The following is a 23,114-nucleotide window of genomic DNA, read 5'->3' on the forward strand; positions in this document are numbered from 1 at the left end:
GACATCACATGTGTATGTACTTTTCATGAAATATGTGTACAAGGGATTCTTATTATAATGTTACGAAAAAAGTGTCAAGGATCATTGCAATAAATATCATACCCTAATTAGTGCTTTGAACGATGCATTGATATAAATAGCATTCTATTATGGGGTTCTATCTAGTATACTAAGCTACTAATGCAGAAACACAGCATTGTGTGCAGCGTACAAGATGAAGGTATAATATTCGTAATGTTAATATGTTGAATAATGAAATGATAATTGTTTTCTTAATAGATTTTTGTGTATTGTGAAATATGTAATAAGTAGCTGATAAAACCCATGTATTACATAATTGCATTACTATAGAGAAAACAGAAAGAGACAAGAACACATACCAATATACATATACATAGGGTAAATAGCAGCTTTGAAACAGAGAAATCATCATTTATTTGCTTGAAAATAATGCTGTCTTTAAAGCTTGTGTCTTCCCCTATGTATATGTTTCATATGATGTGACTGGACTCTAAGGGAATTACTATAAGAACCTACTTGTAGGATACGTCTACAAATAAAATACAATTTTTAGTTTCTGACTGTTACTGAAGAAAACCATGTGGCCTAGATATGTCAGCAAAAGAAAAAAGAGTGAGCCAGAACAACACTTGCAGTGTCCTAAAATGTTTGTACATAAAGAAAATGGGGGTGTTCTGAGGACGTTGTTCGTATTGTTCGCTGGCAAGTTGCATGTGTTATAAGAACACTTGCGGTGTCCTGAAATGTTCGAAAATAAACAAAATTGGGGTGTTCTGAGGAAGTTCTCCGTATTGTGTGACTGCTTAGCTGTATGCAATGAGGGAATGGCACAGAGAGTGAAGTGGAAATGGTAGAAGGGCTGTCCAAGAGTTACACGGTCCGCGGACACCGCGGCTGTCCGTGGACAGGGCGTGCTACATCCGGGGTTTTCCAGCAAATCCAGCATGGAAAGAAGACTGTAGGGATCAGCAAATCAGATGTTGAGGTTGTGGATTTGTGTTGAAAGAGACTGTGTGTAGTGAAGATGGCAGAAGTGGAGAAAGTCAGGGTGTTGGTGCTCGGAGATATGTTTTGCATAGTTTACAACAGTATGCTCAATGCAGGCATGTTGCAAAGAATTTTGATGTTAAAGGAGTGGAGGTTGTGTGGAGCACTGTGGCTGATTGCAATGTACAGGGTATTGGTCAAGTTTGTGACGATATGTGCAGGATCAACAGTCCCCATGTGGTAGTTTTGCACTATGGTGCTTTCCGTTTGGGCTATGTCAGTGCCCCTACTTTGTTGGCAGATTTGGAACACTTGGTTCAAGCAGTAATGAACATCCTTCCAATACCAAAGTATTTTTTTCTGGATTACTACCTAGGGCAATATGGGACAATAGTTCAGTTTTTTGTCCTCAGCAAAACAATGCTAGGTGTGTAATCAACCGAGGCATGTGTGCCTTCATGCTTAGAGCTGGTATGTTCTTCTGTAATAATGAGAATATTGATTCCAGTAATGCTGTTTATTTTAAAGAAGATGGCATTTCCTTATCTTTTATGGGAAATGCCATGCTGTTTTGGAATGTAAGGGTTGCTTTGGAGAAGGTTATGTGAAGATTTTAGGAGTAAAGTAAGTAAAAAAGAAGAAAAAAATACAAAATAACAGGTGTCTGTCAAGCATCTGCAAAAAAAACAAAAAAAAGGCTCTTTTCAGAGCCAACCTCAAAGGGGAAATGGGGCACACTATTTAAATTTACATTCACCACGCTCAGATTTTCGATATGTCCGCGGACATGGCGGTAGTCCGCGGACACGAAATCACTAGCTAGGGTTCAGTATGTTCTATGTTACATCTATTTAAAGTCAGGGATGTTATGGTTAAGTTGCACTACTAAAAACCTATGAAATTCAGTGAAAAAACTTTGTTAAACGGACGTTATGGTTAAGTTTTGCTACTAAAAACCTATGAAATTCAGTAAAATAATGTTGTTAAAGGGACATTAAGGTTAAGTTGCGCTACTAAAAACCTATGAAATTCAGTGAAAAAACTTTGTTAAAGGGACGTTATGGTTCAAAGTAAAACCGAAAAACCCCTGAAATTCGGCAGTTATGGTAAGATAAGCAACCATAACTTGCGCCACCGCCGTGCACTGCTAACACTAACAACCAGGACATCAAAGATGACATCACAAATGTCATTGATGACATCACTGATGACATCACATGTGCATTTACTTTTCATAAAAACTCTGTACAAGGGATTCTTTTAATGCTGACCAAAAACTGTCAAGGATCATTGGGATAAATATCATGAGCTAATTAGTGCATTAAGCAAAGCATTGATATAAATAGCATTCTGTTATGAAGTTCTATCCAGTATACTAAGCTACTCATGCAGAAACATAGGCAGTGTGTGCAGCATACATGATGAAGGTGCAATATTCATAATCTTGCCATGTTGAATAGTGAATGATAACTGCTTTCTTATTAGAGTTTTGCATACTGTGAAACATGTAATAAGTAGATAATAAAACCCACTTAATACATAATTATTACAGACAAAACACAAAGAGACAACAGCACATACAAATATGACTATATACAGGGACAGTGAAGTAAACAAAAAAGCAGAAGTAGTAGCAGAAAGAGTTCTTAACCGAACTGATTGTCTTTATGCAGAGAAACTATTGCTCTGTTTCAAAGCTGCTACTTACCATATGTATGTGTATCACATGATGTGACTGCACGCAAAGGAAAGGAGAGTGAGTACAATGTATACAAATATGAGCATATACAGGGAAAGTAGAGTAATAAAAATAAAACTATGAGAAAGTGCTGATAACCCTAATGATTATCTTCATGCACAGAAAGGATTGCGCTCTTTCAAGCCTGTGTCTTCCGCTATGTATATGTTTCATATGATGTGACTTGACCCTAAGTCTACAAATATAGTGGGCCTCATTACAACTCAGGCGTTAAGGGTTAACGCCGTCATTAACCCTTAACGCCTGATTCCGATTTTAACGGCTGCTTTTAGCAGCCGTTAAAATCCATGGCGCTAACCCGCCATGATGCTAATTACGCCACCGTAATTTACGGTGGCGTAATTAGCGCCTTCCCCACTCCCATTATGCCTTATGGGGCAAAAATGGGAATGGGGAAGGGAAAATGAGAAATGGGGATTTACCGCCCCACTCACCTTGGAATGGGGCGGTAAATCCGCCATCCACCATGGTGTAAACGCAGTTTACACCATGGTGGTAAAGTTGGCGAAATTACCGCCTGGGTCGTAATGACCCCCAGTACCTTTTCAATTTTTACTCCCTGACTGTTACTGAAGAAAACTATGTGGCCTAGATATGTCAGTAAAGGGAAAAAAGGGAGAGCCAGACATGTGATGTCATCAGTGATGTCATCAATGACATTTGTGATATCATCTTTGATGTCCTGGGTGTTAGTGTTAGCAGTGCACGGTGGCGCGAGTTATGGTTGCTTATCTTACCATAACTGCCAAATTTCAGGGGGTTTTCGGTTTCACTTTGAACCATAACGTCCCTTTAACAAAGTTTTTTCACTGCATTTCATAGGTTTTTAGTAGCGCAACTTAACCATAATGTCCCTTTAACAAAGTTTTTTTACTGAATATTACAATATACATGGCAGAAGTGATGGAGGCAGTCCTCCACTTGCTAGTTGAGGAGAGTGGCCTTGAGGTTGTTGCGGAAGACAGAGATGGAAGTTTCAGCTCTAAGGATGGCAGGGAGTGAGTTCCAGAGATTCGGTGCAATATAGGAGAAGCCTAGACCTCCCGCTGTGGCTCTCTTTATGCGTGGTATGTGTAGCTGGTTGGTGTACTGAGCTCTGGTGGGGCGAGTGGATGTGGTCCTTGATATTGCTTCAGATAGGTATGCTGGAGCGGTTTTGTTGATGCACCTGTGAGTGATGGTGAGGATTTTCAGAGAATTACGGTCTTTAACTTAGAGCCACCGTGCTTCACGTCCTGCGTGGGATATATGGTCTCTTCTAGGGATGCTCATGGCGGCTCTGAGGGCATTGTTTTGTGTGGTTTGCAGTCTGTGAATGTTTTTGGCGCAGGTGCCAGCTAGGAGGGCGTTGCAATAATCAAGTTTGGCTCCTATAGTTGCTCTAGCTATGGCCAAGCGGTTGGGGGTGGATAAGTAGGGTTTAATGGCATTGATGAGTTTGGTGCTGAACGCTGATGCAGAGGCTATGGCTCTGACTTGTTTGTTCATTGATAGATTTGCATCAATGTGAACACCTAGGGTCTTGACAGAGGTTGATACGGAGATGGTTGAGTTGTCTATGTTGAATTTGTTGTATTGGGGGCTTACTTTCGGTAATGTGTTTGTCTGGCCCAGGATGAGAATTTCAGTCTTCTCCCCATTAAGACAGAGGCCATTGATTGCCATCCAAGCTTGGATAGTGGCATAGATATTGTGAAGGGCCGTGGCATCTTGGTGATAGAGTCCAGATAGGGGTAAAAGTACTTGAGTGTCATCTGCGTAGTTTGTATATGCAACACCCATGGAGTCAAGTAGGTCGAAGAGGGGTTTTGTGAAGAGGTTATAGAGGGTGGGGGTTATACAAGATCCTTTGGGGACACCGCAGTTTATAGTGGTAGGATCTGCATTGGCTGTGTCAGAGTTGACCTTCATGGCTCTTCCTTCAAGGAAGGAAGTGATCCAGGATGCTGCTTGATTAGAGAAATGGGCTGCATGGGTGAGGTGGGTGGTGAGTGTTTGGTGATCTACCAGGTCAAAAGCAGCTGATAGATCGAGAAGGAGGAGCAAGGCAGGTTTGCCTTTTTCTATGATCTGTGAGATTTGATTTTTTTGGTTTAATAAGGCGGATTCTGTTCCATGCCCGACACGGAAGCCAGATTGTCTTTTGCCTAGTATGGAGTTAGCTTCTATGTATGATTGGATCTGGATGTGAGCTGCTTTGTCCAGGACTTTTAGGAGGAACGGGACTGTCGTTATTGGTCTGTAGTTGTTGGGTTGCCCTGGGTCAAGTGTGGCCTTTTTTAGAAGTGGCCGCACCCAGGCTTCCTTGAGATTGTTTGGGACAGTTCCTGTTTGGAAAGATGCCTTAATGAAGGCAGTAATCAGGGGTGCCAAGTCATTGGCGCATTCCTTGATGATTTTGGGAGGGCAAATGTCTGCTTTGCAGAGGGATGGTTTGAGGTTTTTGATGAGATTAAGGACCTCAGGTTCAGTGACGTCTCTGAAGGAGAATTGAGCGTGATTAAGATTACTACGCTTGTCTTGTGTAGGGCTTTTTGGTTTGGGAGGGCTTTTCAGTGGTTTTGGATTTTGTTCTGCAGGAGTTTTATTTTGTTGAGCATGGCGGACTGAATGCTGGCACACCAGGCTTTGTCTTTAGTTATCTCGTCAGCGGTAGCCGGAGGAGTGACTAATTCATTAAAGATTGCAAATAGTTCTTTAGCTTGGGAGTTGGCCTTTGAGATCCTATCATTGAAGGAGTTGGATTTTGCTGCTAAAATGGCTTTTTTATATTGGAGGGCTATTTGTTTGAAGAGGCTCTTATTTAGATCACTCAGATCTGTTTGCCACTTTTTAAGCGACTGACGCTTTTGGGCTCGGAGGGTTTGGAATTCTTCCGAGAACCAAGAGTTACAGTGAAATTATTTTTTTTCCTTCTTGCTTTCAAGTGGGGCTATAGAGTTTATGGCATTGGTGAGAGTATCATTGAAGATAGCTGATAGTATATTTGGGTCCTGAGAGAAAGGTGGTGCTAGGCAGGGGTTTTTAAGGTGGGGATGCAAATTGTCTGCATTGAGTTTTTTAGAACTTCTTATTGTGGCAGGTGGTGCGTGGGTGAGAGTCTTAGGTTTAGGGTTGGTAGGGATGAGGAATTTGATGCATGTGTGGTCCGTCCATTGAAGGGCGGTGTTTGAGGTTATGTTGGATGCACAGTTGTGATCCATGACCCAGTCAATGGTGCGGCCTTTGGAGTGAGTGGGGGTGAGGACTTCTTGGGAGAAACCTAAGTCTGCGAGTTCTTTAGCTAGGTTTGCGGCGGATTTATCCTTAGGATCATTGTATCCTAAATGTAAGTCTCCTAATAGAAGGATTTTGGAGGACATTTTAATGTTGTTGCTAAGTCGATGGGAGAGGTGCTCTTGGAAGTCAGCTAGGAGTCTGGGAGGTCTGTATAGGATGTGGATGTTGATTAGATTATTGGGGGAGAGCGTGAGCTTGGCTGATAGGATATCAGCATTACCACCCCATGTACTATGGTCTGCTAATCTGATGGATAGTGAGTCTTTGTGGATAAGGGCGACGCCTCCTCCAATTTTATCACATCTATCTTGCCTAAGGATGGTGTAGCCTGTGGGTAGGGCTAGTGCGATGGCTGGGCAGGAGGTATCATTGAGCCAGGATTTGGTGATGCAAAGTAAGTCCAGATTAAGTGTGGATAGTAGATCATTTATCTCGAGGGCATGTGCAGGTAGTGAGCATACGTTCAGTAGTGCACATTTAAGAGGTGGGTGTTGTTTGCCTTTGAGGTTTTTGTTGGTACTAGTATGGGGTGAAGTGTGCTTGTTGTGGTGTGTGGTAGTGAGGGGCTTAGTGCGACATAGTGTAAAGGCAGGTTGGGGTGGTGGGGGAGAGGGGCAGTGCCTATGCTCATCTTAGTGTGGGGTAGTGGTGCAGTGCGGGCGCCTAATCTGGTGTTCCTAGTCATGATGGGTGTGGGTGAGCAGAGTAAATACCTAGGAAGTGATTGATTTCTGAGATTGCGGAGTCTGGTGACTAGGCTAGGTGGCTGAGACTGTGTGATGTTGTAGTCTGGTGCTGCGGCATGTGAATTTAGTGCTGGGCGCTGAGTTAAGTTTGCTGGGAAAATGTGGGGAGGCATAGAGGCCATTATAGTGAGGGCTATAAGGATGCCTGTTAGGCTGGCTGAGCGGAGTGTGGCAGGGAGAGTGCGGGAGAGTGAAACTATGCTATGATTGGGAGGTGCACTCTTGGGCATCATGATCGTGGAGAGTGGCTGTGTGTGTGTGTGTGTGTGTGTGTGTGCGTGTGTGCAGCTGGTGTGTGTGCAGCTGGTATGTGACAGAAATGACAGGGGGATCGTGCGACTAATGCTAGGTAGTTCAGAGACAGGTCACAAGTGGGTCACAATTCAACAAAATACAATGCCTACATTTGATTTTCTAAGTGGGGTATGCAGAGGCTAAATGGTGGCAGGGCATAATAGGTAGCAGTTCAACAAAATACAATGGATACATTCCATCGTGCTGTACCTAACCCATTTGTTGGACACTGGGTTGGTCTTCAATTCCCTAAAGGTTCATCTGGCTGCTCTTTCAGCCTACACCACATCACAACAAAGGTGTTGTGGTGGAAGATACCAGTGATTAAGGCCTTTATGGAAGGGGTTAAGAGGATTAAACTCCCATTTCTCACCCAGCTCCTGGATGGGATCTAAATGTGGTTTTGAAAAGGCTCATGGGATCTCCCTTTGAGCCAATGCATAAAGCAAGTCTAAAAGACCTGACTTATAAGACGGCCTTCCTACTGGCTATCACTTCTATCAGAAAGGTTCGTGAACTACAGGCCCTTTCTGTGCTAGACCCCTTTGTTACAGTCCACAGGGATAAGGTAGTTCTGCGCACTCATCCCAGATTCGCGCCTAAATTCATCTCGAAGTTCCATGTCAACCAATCTATTGTACAACCTACCTTTTTGCAGAATCTCACTAATACTGCAGAAAGAAGCCTACACACACTAGATGTGCACAGGGCAGTCATGTTCTACCTGGAAAGAACGAAACCACTGAGGAAAACAAACCCATTTTTCATTTCAGTGGCAGCTGGTGGAGAGGGGGATCCTGTCTCTAAATCAGCTATCTCAAGGTGGATTGTCAAATGCATCACACTATGTTACACTCTTGCAAAGAGAGAACTGCCCTTCAAACCTAGAGCACATTCTACTCGGGGCACTGGGGCGTCCATAGCATTCATTGCAAATGTTCCCCTAGAGTCCATTTGCAAAGCGGCAACCTGGAGTTCTGTACACACCTTTACAAAACACTATTGCCTAGACACTCATTCTAGGTCTGATTCTCAGGTGGGACAAGCAGTACTAAGACATCTTTTCTCTACTGTTCTTTCTCACAACCAACCTCCAACTCCGGGTACTGCTCACTAGTCTATGCACAGCATGTGATTCTAAGCAGATTAACAAACCTCAGAAGACATGCGGTACTTACCGTAATAGCATTTCTGATGGTTGTATCTGCTTAGATTCACATGCGCCCTCCCTACCTCCCCGCTCAGGGTGGAAGGAACATAGACGGCTTACTACTTTCTCTCTTCATGTACTCACTCACAAGAGCCTTGGGCTCCATCATGGCAGAAAAAATACAATCGGAGGGACCACGGCGCGTGAGGGATTTTGGGTACACTACACGTCATGATAGGGATAGTGTTACAGACACGCCTATGCCGATGTCCCCTTTCAGTCCCTGAAAGACATGATGCAATATTCTGCGGTTACCACTGGATGTCGGACCATATGCACAGCATGTGAATCCAAGCAGATACAATCATCAGAAATGCTATTATAGTAAGTAATGCGTGTCATATTTGAGGACACATGCACAGATTAAATAAACCAAATATTAAAAATGAATGGAGCCTGACAGTGGATATGCAACGAAAATGCAAACCCAACTATTTTGTTCCAAATAGATACAACAGGGAAGGGGAGAGATATACTTGCGGCCCCTCACCTGAAGAACATAATGCCACTATATAAAGGAACCTGGAATTAAGACTAAAAAAAAAAAGTAACAACAAACAAATTGTAGCTTCAATCCCAAAATGGGTAAAACACAGCACAGCTTTCCTCCAACAAAGACACTAATAGAAAGTAGGCACTGCCTCCAGGGACAGGGAACGCCCGACAGCTCGAGGAGCCCCCTTAGTCCGACTCTCCCCCTCTGTCCCCTGGGAATGTTTTGGGGCAATACAGGGGCCAAGGGAGCATGCAGTGAGGACATTATATAATGGTGTAATGAATAAGAGAGGTTAGCAACAGGAAAAAGTGACTGTTTTCTTAAGTGGAAGAGTGCATAGGATATAGGCGGCTTTGTTTAATCGGACCAAAGTTCAGAGAGAGATTCTGCACTGCTGCTGTCCCTGGCTGTAACCCTGATGCCGGAAAGACTGCAACTGTGGCCGTAAGACTATAAATAGTCCCAGCAACAGTGGCGTAGATCAGGAGGGACAGTATTACCAATGTTTTCCTACAGGCCTAACATTGCCATAAATTACCTTAGTTTTCCCCAAGTAGTCCTCAAGTAATCCTCAGAGATTGCAGGCAGAGGATACAGGCAGCGCAAACTCCAGATATATTAGGCGCAGATCCTTCCCTCTGCTTGGAAGAAGGCTGCAGCAAAAATCGTGTATGTGGGGCTCTCCTTCCGTTTTCCGCTAGCCCACCGTGGACTACAGGACTCTACCAGGACTCCGCCATGCTCCGATGTGAGCTGGGGAGTTGGTAGGGTAGCTCCACCTCCTATAATGACAACGGTGAAAAGACCACCCAGGACGACTTTACATATGCTCCCAACAAATACAGCTGAGGGTGCCCCCTACTGAACACTAACCAATGTTACTTTCAACAGGGCAATAACGGTGTTACTTTTCTGGTCAATTAACTGCAGTAGATAGCAATTGGGCATTTGTAAAAACAAGAAGGATGGCAAATGGGGTGATATTTGGGATTTGAGGGAAGACCCCCACACATTTTGCCTCATTGCCAAACATCTCATTCTATTGGGGTCCGGCACACGTTTCTTCTTTTTGTCAATTCTGGGGAAGGATAATGTGTTTTGGAGTTAATTTGGTTTAAATTCTAGGTTTGATTGTAGTGCCAGCATGGGCTATGCCATTTTCACTGAGGCATGAGATTGGTAGTGCCAGCATGGGCTGTGCCATTTTCACTGAGGGAAGAGATTGGTAGTGCTAGCATGGGCTGTGCCATTCTCCCTGTGTGAAGAGATTGGTAGTGCCAGCGTGGGCTGTGCCATTTTCATTGGGGAAAGAGATTGGTAGTGCCAGCATGGGCTGTGCCATTCTCCCTGTGGGAAGAGATTGGTATTGCCAGCATGGGCTGTGCCATTCTCCCTGTGGGAAGAGATTAGTAGTGCCAGCATGGGCTGTGCCATTTTCACTGAGGGAAGAGATTGGTGCTTTGTCTTTAAATCTCAGTTCAGCCCTCACTTCTTCAATAGTGCTGTTGCTTACATATTTGTGTTTGGGGCAGTATACATGTGTCCAAAGGTAATGATGTCATCACTGATGTCATAATAGACTGCTCAAACGATGTGTACGATTGGTGACAAAGCTGCTCACCTAGCGTCAAACACCTGCCTTTATCGTTTGTACGTATGTGCAATGTGTAATACATGGAAATGGGGAGCTTTCATGTACGAGTTGGATTCTAACTGAAGAAATGCACATGCTTGGTCCTGATGTTTAAAATATCCACAGAAAATGTTTTGCTCACTCGCACAGTCTCATTTGTTTTTCCTTATGCTCTTGGATACTCATTGGTTCTAAATAAGAATTAATCACACTATTTCTGCTGAATGTCACCTCTATCACATTATATTTTATCATCCGAAGACCACTACTCTGCCACCTGCATGTGTGCCTTTCCCCAATAGGTGACACGTCAAAGCCGTAGTTACTATGTGAGTAATTAACTAATGCACATCACTATTACTGAGAACCTTTCTGCCTGTAACATGTGATGCCGGCGACTGTGAACGTGTTAAAACTAATATTGTGCTTCTTTAATTTCATTAGGTGATTGTGAAGCCCCCAGAAATGCAACAAGACTGATTGTTAAATTCACTGGACTAATAAGGTGCAAAGCTTCATCGATACACAGTGGAGGTTCCTAACATCTTAGACGGATACAGGCGTGTGGTCCAGTTGTCTTCTCAGAGTATACAGGAGCTGGGATTGAGAAGCCTATAGAATACATGCTGGGTTTCATCCATTCAACACATGCATTGTAGCATCCAGCAGCACAGCGCTACAATACATATCTAGCATTACAGACTAATGGTAGCAACTTTGAGAATGATAGCAACAGTCTTTGATGTGCAGTAAGAAAAGCTTTCTTGCCTATTAGTTCTGAGAGAACATATGTATGTGCTATTTTACATACATGTCGAATGTAACACCTGTATATGTGAATTGACAAATATTATCCATGCCCTGAATATTTTAAAAGCTTCAGTCAGAAGAAAAATCTTTGTCACCAGAAGTGACCTACACGTGAAAAAGCTCATCTGCTTTCAGAATTTGGGAAATGGTTCAATAGAAAGAGTTCTCTTTTAAAGCACCTCACAAATGTAACTGGCCAGAAGCCCTACCTATGAACAGAATGTGGGAAAAGGTGTTATCGAAAAAGGAACATACGTTTTACCCATGTGAAGACATAGGTGAAAGACCTCATCCGTTAAATGAATTTGAGAATAGCGCCCATTTGCATAATACACTTATCTGCCACCAGACGACACATTCACGTGAGATACCTCATGAGTGCACTGAATGCGGGAAAGGTTTTGCACATAAGGGAGAGTTTACTATCCACCAGAGAACACATACATCTGGGAAACCTTATGAATGCACTGAATGTGGGAAAGGGTTTGCACAGAAGGGAAATCTTGCTATCCACCAGAGAACACATACAGGTGAGAAACCTCATGAGTGCACTGAATGTGGGAAAGGGTTTGCTCATAAGGGAGAGCTTACTCTCCACCTGAGAACACATACAGGTGAAAAACCTCATGAGTGCACTGAATGTGGGAAAGGGTTTGCACAGAAGGGAGACCTTACTATCCACCAGATAACACATACAGGTGAGAAACCTCATGAGTGCACTGAATGTGGGAAAGGGTTTGCACATAAGGGAGAGCTTACTCTCCACCTGAGAACACATACAGGTGAGAAACCTCATGAGTGCACTGAATGTAGGAAAGGGTTTGTTAAAAAGGGACAGCTTATTCACCACCAGAGAACACATACTGGTGAAAAACCTCATGAGTGCACTGAATGTGGGAGAGGATTTGCTGAGAAGGGAAAGCTTACTCTCCACCTGAGAACACATACAGGTGAGAAACCATATCAGTGCACTCAATGTGGGAAGGGATTTGCTCAGAAGGGACATCTTACTCTCCACCTGAGAACACATACAGGTGAGAAACCTCATGTGTGCACTGAATGTGGAAAAGGGTTTGCTCGGAAGGTATCTCTTACGATCCATCAGAGAACTCATACAGGTGAGAAACCACATGTGTGCACAGAATGTGGGAAGGGGTTTGTTCAGAAGGGGCAGCTTATTCACCACCAGAGAACGCATACAGGTGAGAAGCCTTATCAGTGCAATGAATGTGGTAAAGAATTTGCTGAGAAGGGAAAGCGGACTCGCCATCTGAGAACACATACAGTTGAGAAGCCTCATGAGTGCACTGAATGTGGTAAACAGTTTTCTGAGAAGGGACACTTTACTTACCACCAGAGAACACATGCAGATGTGAAACCTCATGAGTGCTCGGAATGTGGGAAAGGGTTTGTTAAAAGGGGACAGCTTATTCACCACCAGAGAACACATACAGGTGAAAAACCTCATCAGTGCACTGAATGTGGTAAAGGATTTGCTGAGAAGGGAAAACTTACTCTCCACCTGAGAACACATACAGGTGAGAAACCTCATGAGTGCACTGAATGTGGGAAAGGGTTTGTTCAGAAGGGACAGCTTACTCTCCACCTGAGAACACATACAGGTGAGAAACCTCATGAGTGCACTGAATGTGGGAAAATGTTCAGTCGCAAGGCAGGTCTTATTTACCATCAGTTCTCACATACAGGCGAGAAACCTCATGCGTGCACTGAATGTGGGAAGAGCTTCTTTTTGAAGGGGAATCTTACTCTCCACCAGAGAATACATACAGGTGAGAAACTTTATGAGTGCACTGAATGTGGGAAAGAGTTTGTTATGAAGGGGCAGTTTATTCACCACCAGAGAACACATACCGGTGAGAAACCTTATCAGTGTATAGAGTGTGGGAAAGAATTTGCTACAAAGGGACAGCTTACTCCCCACCAGAGAATGCATACAGGTCAGAATCCTCATGAGTGCAATGAATGTGGTAAGAGTTTTCTTTTGAAGGGAAATCTTACTCGCCACCAGAGAATGCATCGAGGTGAGAGACCTCACAAGTGCACTGAATGTGAGAAGGGCTTCATGTTTAAGGCAGGTCTTATTAGCCACCAAAGAACACATACACGTGAGAAACCTTATGAGTGCATTGAATGTGGGAAAAGGTTTGGACAGCAGGGGGGCCTTATTTGCCACCGGAGGACTCATGCAGGTGAGAAACCTCATAAGTGCACTGAATGTGGGAACAGTTTCATTATGAAGAGAGATCTTATTCGCCACCAGAGAACACACACAGGTGGGAAACCTTATCAGTGCATTGAATGCGGGAAAAGGTTCTGTCGGCAGGGAAGTCTTCTTTACCATCAGTTCTCACATACACGCGAGAAACTGAATGTGGGAAGAGCTTTTTGAAGGGACATCTTATCTCCCACCAAACAACACACACAGGTGAGAAAGCGTAACAGTGCACACACTGAATGTGGACAGCGACCTAGTTAGGCACCAGACAGAAGATGACCATGAAGGTCCATTTCAGTGCAGTGAGTGTGGGAAACACTTCAGTACGCAGGATTTTCTTATCAGTCATGAGTGAGGATATGCCTGTGGTGGAATATCCACTGGAATTGAAGCTTCGGGGAGGAGAAAGCATGTGTTCAGTGGTAATGAGTTTAGCATGGCTATTGATTAAAACTGTGGAAGGCCTGTCACCAAAATAATTCCCAGTTTCCTTTGCACAAAAATAGTGTCTCGTTCCGATTGGTTGAATCACTGCTGTTTCAAATGCATCCCTTCTAGAATATTCTAAAAGAAGATTGCACCTTCTGTACTAAGGTACCAATCCTATGGAACACTTTGCCTAAGGACCTAAGGCAAATGGTTGGGCACTAACATTTTTAAAAAGCCTTAAAACACAGTGGTTGAATGAATATCTATAGACCCTCCAATATACTCGGGTACTGCCATACAAATTCATTACCAAAAGGCTGCCTAGCACTAAATGAGTAATCATTTGGGTAGTTGATGCTACAGAACCTATACAGGCGAGAAACTGCATCAGTGAATATGGGAAGCCTTTAGTATTCTCTTGGACCTCTTGGTTGCTTTTGACACCAGTGAACATTAGATCTTACCTAATCTAAGGGATGCCTGCATCAGAGACCCTACCTATTCAAACCTTCCAGCCGAATGGAACCTAAGTAGCTATGGCGCCTCAGTCCCTGAGTGACAGCATTTAGTGTGCCCCAGGGGTCCACCTTAACCCCATATCCTAATATTTTATTTTCTGCCGTTGGCCAGGCTACTCTACTCCTACTGCTACCGACTCTACTGTCACAACTCTCTGATCCTCTTATGCTTATTTGGGAGATCAGCAAAAGCTTCAGTAAACTTTCAGAGCTGCCTGTTAACCATGAACGAGTGAATGGGATCTCACTGGCTATGTGGAACTCTGACATATATGACACATATTCAAGATTGGTGTGCTGCCAATGATCTTTGTCTGAATGCCAGCAAGACGGAGATCCTCCTCATCAGCACAACTTCATCATCCTTTCCCCTCACTCTCTGGCCGGCCTCCTTTGGCCCTCCTCCTACCCCCACCTGCCAGGCTAAGAACCTCAGGGTCATCTTTGACTCCACACTTTCCTTCTCTGCCAATATCTCTTGAGGTCTCTAAAAAGTCAAACTTCCTACTGCACCTCCTCAGAGGGACTCTTCCTTTCCTCTCCTTCCCTTAGAAGCTCACTGTCTCCCAACCTCTGGTTCTCTCTAGATTGGACTATTGTGACAGCCTCTTACTAAATCTACCTGCCTCTACTCTCCGCCCTCTGCAACTTATCCCGGACAGGACTGCGAGACTTGCCCTTGGCCTCAAGTCCTGGGATCGTATCTCTCCAGCTCTGAAATTTCTCCATTGGCTCCCAGTGGAAGCAAGGATTAAATTCAAAACCCTCTGCATTGTCCACAAGGCTTTCTGGGGCCTGGGTCCAAAATACCTTCAGCTATCCCTCAGCAAATACCTCCCCTCTTGAGCTCTTCGCTCCTCTACCTCTAACTCCCTCCGGATCTACCCCCAGCTCGTTTTTCAAAGAAACGAGCGGGGGTAGATCTCTATCTTCGGCTGGGGCCTCCCTCTGGAACAGCCTCCCTGCCACTCTAAAACGTGAGGAGAACTATCTCCGGTTCCAGAAGCACCTCAAGACCTTCCTCTTTGCTTCTGCCTTCGCTCCCCCTCTCCCCTGCTGATCTGCTCTCTCTTGGCACCATGCACCTGGCCACCCTTGTCCCCTGGGCCCAGGTACCTGCTCACCCTGCCACCCTCCTGCACTGTCTCCTGGCTGCCCCTTGCACTGGGGACTGTATCTGTACCCATACAGCCACCCCCTCCCATGTTCTTCTTTTTCTGCACTTATCAGACTTGCCCAGTCTGCTGCCTTAAACACAGAACTTGCCACTTGCTGGCTGCAGGACCACTGTTTATTGCCTTCATTTTCTATTTATTTTATTTATTATTATTTATCTGCTCTCCTCTACTCCGCACTTTCCCTCTCCCCCTTCCATGCACTTTTTCCCTTTACCATGCACTTGCGTGTTCTCAATGTCACTGGGCCTAGTAAGATCGTTGTTGTGTTATATTGTTTCTCGCCTGTTCCCCTCCCTTGCCTAGTCGCGCTCTGAAACATCTGTGTATGAGCGCGATACAAATAAAATATATCATATCATATATCATAAACGAGTGAATGGGATCTCACTCACTGGCTGCATTGAACTCATGCACATCTGGTACATCATGGATGAGTGAATGGGATCTCACTGGCTGCATTGAACTCTGACACATCTGGAATATCATGATCGAGTGAATGGGATCTCACTGGCTGCATTGAACTCATGATAATCTGGTAAATCATGATCGAGTGAATGGGATCTCACTGGCTGCATTGAACTCTGACACATCTGGTATATCATGGATGAGTGAATGGGGTCTCACTGGCTGCTTTGGACTCTGACACATCTGGTATATCATGAACGAGTGAATGGGATCTCACTGGCTGCATTGAACTCATGATAATCTGGTAAATCATGATCGAGTGAATGGGATCTCACTGGCTGCATTGAACTCATGATAATCTGGTATTTCATGAACGAGTAATAGGGATCCCACTGGCTGCATTGAACTCTGACACATCTGGAATATCATGATCGAGTGAATGGGATCTCACTGGCTGCATTGAACTCTGACACATCTGGCATATCATGAACGAGTGAATGGGATCTCACTGGCTGCATTGAACTCTGACACATCTGGTATATCATGAACAAGTGAATGGGATCTCACTGGCTGCATTGAACTCTGACACATCTGGAATATCATGATCGAGTGAATGGGATCTCACTGGCTACTTTGAACTCAGACACATCTGGTATATCATCAACGAGTGAATGGGATCTCACTGGCTACTTTGAACTCAGACACATCTGGAATATCATGATCGAGTGAATGGGATCTCACTGGCTGCATTGAACTCGGACACATCTGGTATATCATAAACGAGTGAATGGGATCTCACTGGCTGCATTGAACTCTGACACATCTGGTATATCATAAACGAGTGAATGGGATCTCACTGGCTACTTTGAACTCAGACACATCTGGAATATCATGATCGAGTGAATGGGATCTCACTGGCTGCATTGAACTCGGACACATCTGGTATATCATAAACGAGTGAATGGGATCTCACTGGCTGCATTGAACTCTGACACATCTGGAATATCATGATCGAGTGAATGGGATCTCACTGGCTGCATTGAACTCTTGTATATCATGAACGAGTGAATGGGATCTCACTGGCTTTATTGAACACTGACACATCTGGTATATCATAAACGAGTGAATGGGATCTCACTGGCTACGTTGAACTCTGACACATCATAAACGAGTGAATAGGATCTCACTGGCTATGTTGAACTCTGACACATCTGGAATATCATGATCGAGTGAATGGGATCTCAATGGCGGCATTGAACTCTGACACATCTGGTATATCATAAACGAGTGAATGGGATCTCACTGGCTGCATTGAACTCATGCACATCTGGTATATCATGAACGAGTGAATGGGATCTCAGTGGCTGCATTGAACTCTGACACATCTGGTATATCATGAACGAATGAATGGGATCTCACTGGCTGCATTGAACTCTGACCCATCAGGTATGTCATAAACGAGTGAATGGGATCTCACTGGCTACGTTGAACTCTGACACATCATAAACGAGTGAATAGGATCTCACTGGCTATGTTGAACTCTGACACATCTGGAATATCATGATCGAGTGAATGGGATCTCAATGGCGGCATTGAACTCTGACACATCTGGTATATCATGAACGAGTGAATGGGATCTCACTGGCTGCATTGAACTCTGACTCATCTGGTATATCATGAACGAATGAATGGGATCTCACTGGCTGCATTGAACTCTGACACATCTGGTATATCATGAACGAGTGAATGGGATCTCACTGGCTGCATTGAACTCTGACTCATCTGGTATATCATGAACGAATGAATGGGATCTCACTGGCTGCATTGAACTCTGACCCATCAGGTATGTCATGAACGAGTGAATGGGATCTCACTGGCTACATTGAACTCTGACCCATCAGGTATGTCATGAACGAGTGAATGGGATCTCACTGGCTACATTGAACTCTGACCCATCAGGTATGTCATGAACAAGTGAATGGGATCTCACTGGCTACATTGAACTCTGACCCATCAGGTATGTCATGAACGAGTGAATGGGATCTCACTGGCTGCATTGAACTCTGACACATTTGGAATATCATGATCGAGTGAATGGGATCTCAGTGGCTGCATTGAACTCTGACACATCTGGTATATCATGAACGAGTGAATGGGATCTCAGTGGCTGCATTGAACTCTGACACATCTGGAATATCATGAACAAGTGCATGGGCTCTCACTGGCTGCATTGAACTCTGACACATCTGGAATATCATGAACGGGTGAATGGGCTCTCACTGGCTGCATTGAACTCTGACACATCTGGAATATCATGAACGGGTGAATGGGCTCCCACTGGCTGCATTGAACTCTGACACATCTGGTATATCATGAACAAGTGAATGGGATCTCGATGGCTTTATTGAACACTGACACATCTGGTATATCATGAATGAGTGAATGGGATCCCACTGGCTACATTGAACTCTGACACATCTGGCATATCATGAATGAGTGAATGGGGTCTCACTGGCTGCATTGAACTCTGACCCATCTGGTATATCATGAACAAGTGAATGGGATCTCACTGGCTGCATTGAACTCATGCACATCTGGTATATCATGAAAGAGTGAATGGGATCTCACTGTCTGCATTGGACTCTGACACATCTGGTATATCATGAACGAGTGAATGGGATCTCACTGGCTACATTGAACTCTGACGCATCTGGTATATCAGGAACGAGTGAATGGGATCTCACTGGCTGCATTGAACTCTGGCACATCTGGAATATCATGAACGAGTGAATGGGATCTCACTGGCTACATTGAACTCTGGCACATCTGGTATTTCATGAACGAGTGAATGGGATCTCACTGGCTACATTGAACTCTGGCACATCTGGAATATCATGAACGAGTGAATGGGATCTCACTGGCTACATTGAACTCTGGCACATCTGGAATATCATGAACGAGTGAATGGGATCTCACTGGCTACATTGAACTCTGGCACATCTGGTATTTCATGAACGAGTGAATGGGATCTCACTGGCGGCATTGAACTCTGACTCATCTGGTATATCATGAACGAGTGAATGGGATCTCACTGGCTGCATTGAAATCTGACACATCTGGTATATCATGAACGAGTGAATGGGATCTCACTGGCTGCATTGAACTCTGGCACATCTGGAATATCATGAACGAGTGAATGGGATCTCACTGGCTACATTGAACTCTGGCATATCTGGTATATTTATTGTTGCGGTTGCACTCGGCATGCTTTGCTCTCACTTGTCCCTCAAGCATGGTGGTTGACAGTTTATTTCCACATTTTACATGTTGCAGAATAGCCCTCCCGTTTTTATCCTTCATACTCAATTGTTTGAACACTAGGGGCCTCATTACACGTTGTGCGGTAATGGAATACCGGTACCGGTAAAGATTTACCGGTACCGTTAATTCCCTAAGCCAATCACGACCCGAACCCACCGCTATCTGCGCACCCGTTAATTACGGTGCCACAAATAGCGGCAAGGGCGCGGGCGCGCGACCCCCATGCCGGAATCAGCGCCATGGCGCTAATACCAGGCCATCACAAGCCATGCGGATATGGAATTAGCGGCATGTAAAACACCCAAAAACCCCTTACCGGCATGACGCTAATAACGGCATCGAAAAACACCCGTTAAGAGACCTGAGCAGTGAACCCATCAACTACAGGTGGACACAAATCAGCACAGGTGCATGCAATGGAGACAGGCAGCACAAAAGAGCACACCACACCTCTACCCACACCCCTTCCCACACCAAGATGGTGCCAATAGCAGCAGCATGACATGACAGCCTTGACTACATGATAGCAGTGCAGCACCAACAACAACAGCCCACACCAGAGGTGACCCCTAACAGGTACCCATTCCTCACACCATACAGGCAATGCCAGCGATCCACTGAGGAGGTGGCTCCCAACACCTGTACGGAACCCACAGAACCAGCAGGAAGAGGACAACAATATAGTACATCCCTCCAATGACAGTGCTCCGCTGCCTAAGCGGCCTGGGTGTGGCACTCCTGTACGGCCGTGTCAAAGTGGCAAATACAAGCATGGCATGTGTAGAGCATCACAAAATGTGCATATGATGGAACGTGCCTATGCCACCTGTAATTGACATGCAACCACCAGAAGAGTATGATGTGGCTGAGGATGAGTGCGGGTGGAATGCCCCGGCAGGACATGAAACAGGCAGTGCCAAGGAGGCACACGATGTGCATCAGCATCTGATTCTGTAATCTCATCATGCACCAAGGTGAAATAGCATGGACGTAGATGGGAATTGTTGCCCTGGTGCATGTTTCGAGGCCCACAAAGGACCCTGTCCACAATGAATGACACATACACAATAATGGAGACCACGCTTGGGTTTCAAACTCTGAACAGTGTATATTGAACATATTGTGGTACGAAAGTGCATAACCCAAACTCCCAAAATACACCCTTACCCCCCGCCCCCCTCAACACTCCCAAACAGACCCTTACCCCCCTCCCCCCTCAACACACCCAAACAGACCCTTACCACCCTCCCCCCTCAACACACCCAAACAGACCCTTACCCCCCTCCCCCCTCAACACTCCCATGTGAGTCTCATGACGTGATTGTGTCCATTGCGACATGTGGCACACGAATCCTGGTGGCCCTATTTGCCAGTGCCTGCATCGTCATCTGGTGGTTGTGAAGCCGTGCGCCGCAGGTTCCGCATAGACCGGCGCAGGGGACTAGTCTGGCGTGAACTCCCAGACGAGGAGGGGCCTGGTTCTTCCTGGGCCGTGAGTGGGCACCGACGCTCAATAGCGTCTGCTATGCGGTTCATGGCCTGCCGCAGTTGGGCCATTTCACCGCAGATTCGGCTGGTGCATGCCTCCATGCCCTCCCTTGTCTGCTGTGCCAATGTAGCTATGTCCTCCCTCAGACGGACTGTCTCTGCCACATGTTGACCTACTAGGCCACTCATCTCGTTCTGCCTCTGGTAGATGGATGAGAGGTCATGTCGCATGGTGGGTGCTGGTGGGATGGCTGATGCACCTGGTCCCATTGCACTTGCATCAGGAGAGGATATCTGGGGGCTCCATATCCCTTCAGGGGTGGGTGAATCTCCATGACTACCCGGACCTGAGGAGTACCTCGGGCTTGCCAGTAAGGGGCTTGTGTGTCCTCCTCATCTGAAGGTGGGGCCGTGGCTGCTGCTTCACCCGTTGAGCTGGTGGCAGCAGAGTGCATTCCCTCGATGCTGCCCTCACCTGCTGGGGGACACACTTCCGTGGGTACCACGACGGGAGCAGCCATGGCCTGTGGATGCGTGCAACTGGTGTTCCGGCTGCTTTTGTCCCTGTGGTCATGGACACTTGTCCTGGCTGCCCTTGTGGATGTGGCGGTGTCCCCTGTGGCATCCCTCCTTGCTTTTTTGCTGGATGTGGGAGCAGGTGTGGAAGTGCGTGCCTCCTCAGTGTCAGTGTGTGATCCTGCAAGGGTGAGAAATGTTGACAACCATCAGTAATGGGTCGACCTGCCTTGAGCAAAATGAATACGTCATGCCGTTCCATGCTTTCCGGGCTCTACAGTGCGGATGCAGGTAATGGGGATGTTGGGTGGGTCATGCATGAATGGGTCTGTGTTGTTTGGGCATGTGGTGATGCATGCATGTCTGTTTGTGGCTGGAGCCACGGCATTGATATGGACACATGATTGGGGGGAACATCACACTTCACTGTACATAGTTTGATGCATACACTCACCTCCATCGGACGAAACGGCCACGCCATGCTCCATTTGTCCAACTCCCTCAATGCATTCCACCCCGATGGTTGATGCGCATTTCTCCTCCCACTCAGTGAGCTTGATTGGCGATTCACTGCCTCCTCCTGTGCCCGTAGCCAGGTTGCGGTTCACGGATAGAATGTTCCGCACACGGAGCCGGAGGTCATCCCACCTCTTTCGGCAGTCTTTTACTGTGCGGGTTGTGGTGCCTACCGCGCTGACCTTGTGGGCTACCTCTTCCCAGATGGCCTTCTTCTTCACAATGGTCTCCCGACGCATGTCGTTGTTGAAGACGACATGAGCATTGTCTGCTAGTGTCTGCGTTAGCATCAGGAGCTCCTCCTTGCAAAACTTCTCCTTGCGTTGCCGCTCAGACGATTTTTTGATGGCCTTGGGCATCTTCACGGTGTCCTTGGTGTATTTCCCAACGTGGTTCCTGGTAAGGTGTCCTGGATAAGGGGGATGGCAATGGATTGTGTTTTTAAAGATGGCCGCCGTGCTCTTCCCGTTCCGGTGCGATGACGCTATTTCCGTTTCCGCAATATAGCGGTGACCGCTATCAGCGGTGACCGCTAATGGCGGTTAACGCTATTTGCGGAAACCGCTATTTGCATGTGGCGGCAGGGCGGAAGTGCTAACAGCGCTTTCGAGGATGCCGTTAAGGGACTTTTTGGGGACTTTTGCGGCATGGCGGTAGGCTCATTACCGGCATGGTGGTAGGCTCGTGCCCGCGATCTCGTAATGGCATGCAATTTGCGGCCTCTTGCGAGGGCGGACACGCTATTTACGCCATGCCGATAATTGCCGGTTTTTACCGCCTACCGTGTAATGAGGCCCTATGTCTTTCCAGACGTGACTATGGTGATGTCATTGTTTTTCCCGGGTGTCTGGCGTATATGACTAACCTTCAGGTGCAGAAAGTGCCAGCATGTCTTATGCCAGCCATTAAGAAATGTTTTATATCGCTCTGTTTCATTACAGTCTGCGCTGGACTCCTGTGATCTCTCAGATTGGGTTTAAGGTGCCATGTCTAGCTCCTTGGACCTTTTATGGCATCCAGCCCTCCAGATGAGGATGTCTTGTTTCTGAAGGTAGCCAGAGGGTGTAGCCTTTTTGATTTTTGCTCATGTAACAGGGATGTCCTTGGTCTAAGATGGCACTAAGTTTGCCAGCCTTCCTGCTTCAACCCCTCCTCTCCGTGGACTTGCTTGGCCCAGTGATACCAGCCATGCAGTAACACTGGAAGGTGTTCTATAGGTACCCAGGGATAGGTGTTCTATAGGTGCCCAGTGATACCAGCCATGCAGTAACC

The 23,114-nt window shown here is 45.8% G+C and overlaps 1 protein-coding gene across 2 annotated transcripts in view; it reads left to right on the top strand.

Annotated features, from left to right (window-relative positions):
* LOC138517065 (zinc finger protein 268-like) overlaps positions 1-15,965 on the top strand; it is a 111,445-nt gene extending 95,480 nt beyond the window's left edge. For both annotated transcript variants that reach the window (XM_069632574.1, XM_069632575.1), the window contains exon 4: positions 10,870-15,965. In XM_069632574.1, the coding sequence (XP_069488675.1) occupies positions 11,447-13,645 (2,199 nt within the window). In that variant the 5' untranslated portion in view covers positions 10,870-11,446 and the 3' untranslated portion in view covers positions 13,646-15,965. The remainder of the gene's footprint in view (positions 1-10,869) is intronic.
* Positions 15,966-23,114: the final 7,149 nt, after the last annotated feature.

Source organism: Ambystoma mexicanum, chromosome 6q, assembly GCF_040938575.1.
Source record: "Ambystoma mexicanum isolate Mex_15411 chromosome 6q, UKY_AmexF1_1, whole genome shotgun sequence".
Taxonomy (NCBI): domain Eukaryota; kingdom Metazoa; phylum Chordata; class Amphibia; order Caudata; family Ambystomatidae; genus Ambystoma; species Ambystoma mexicanum.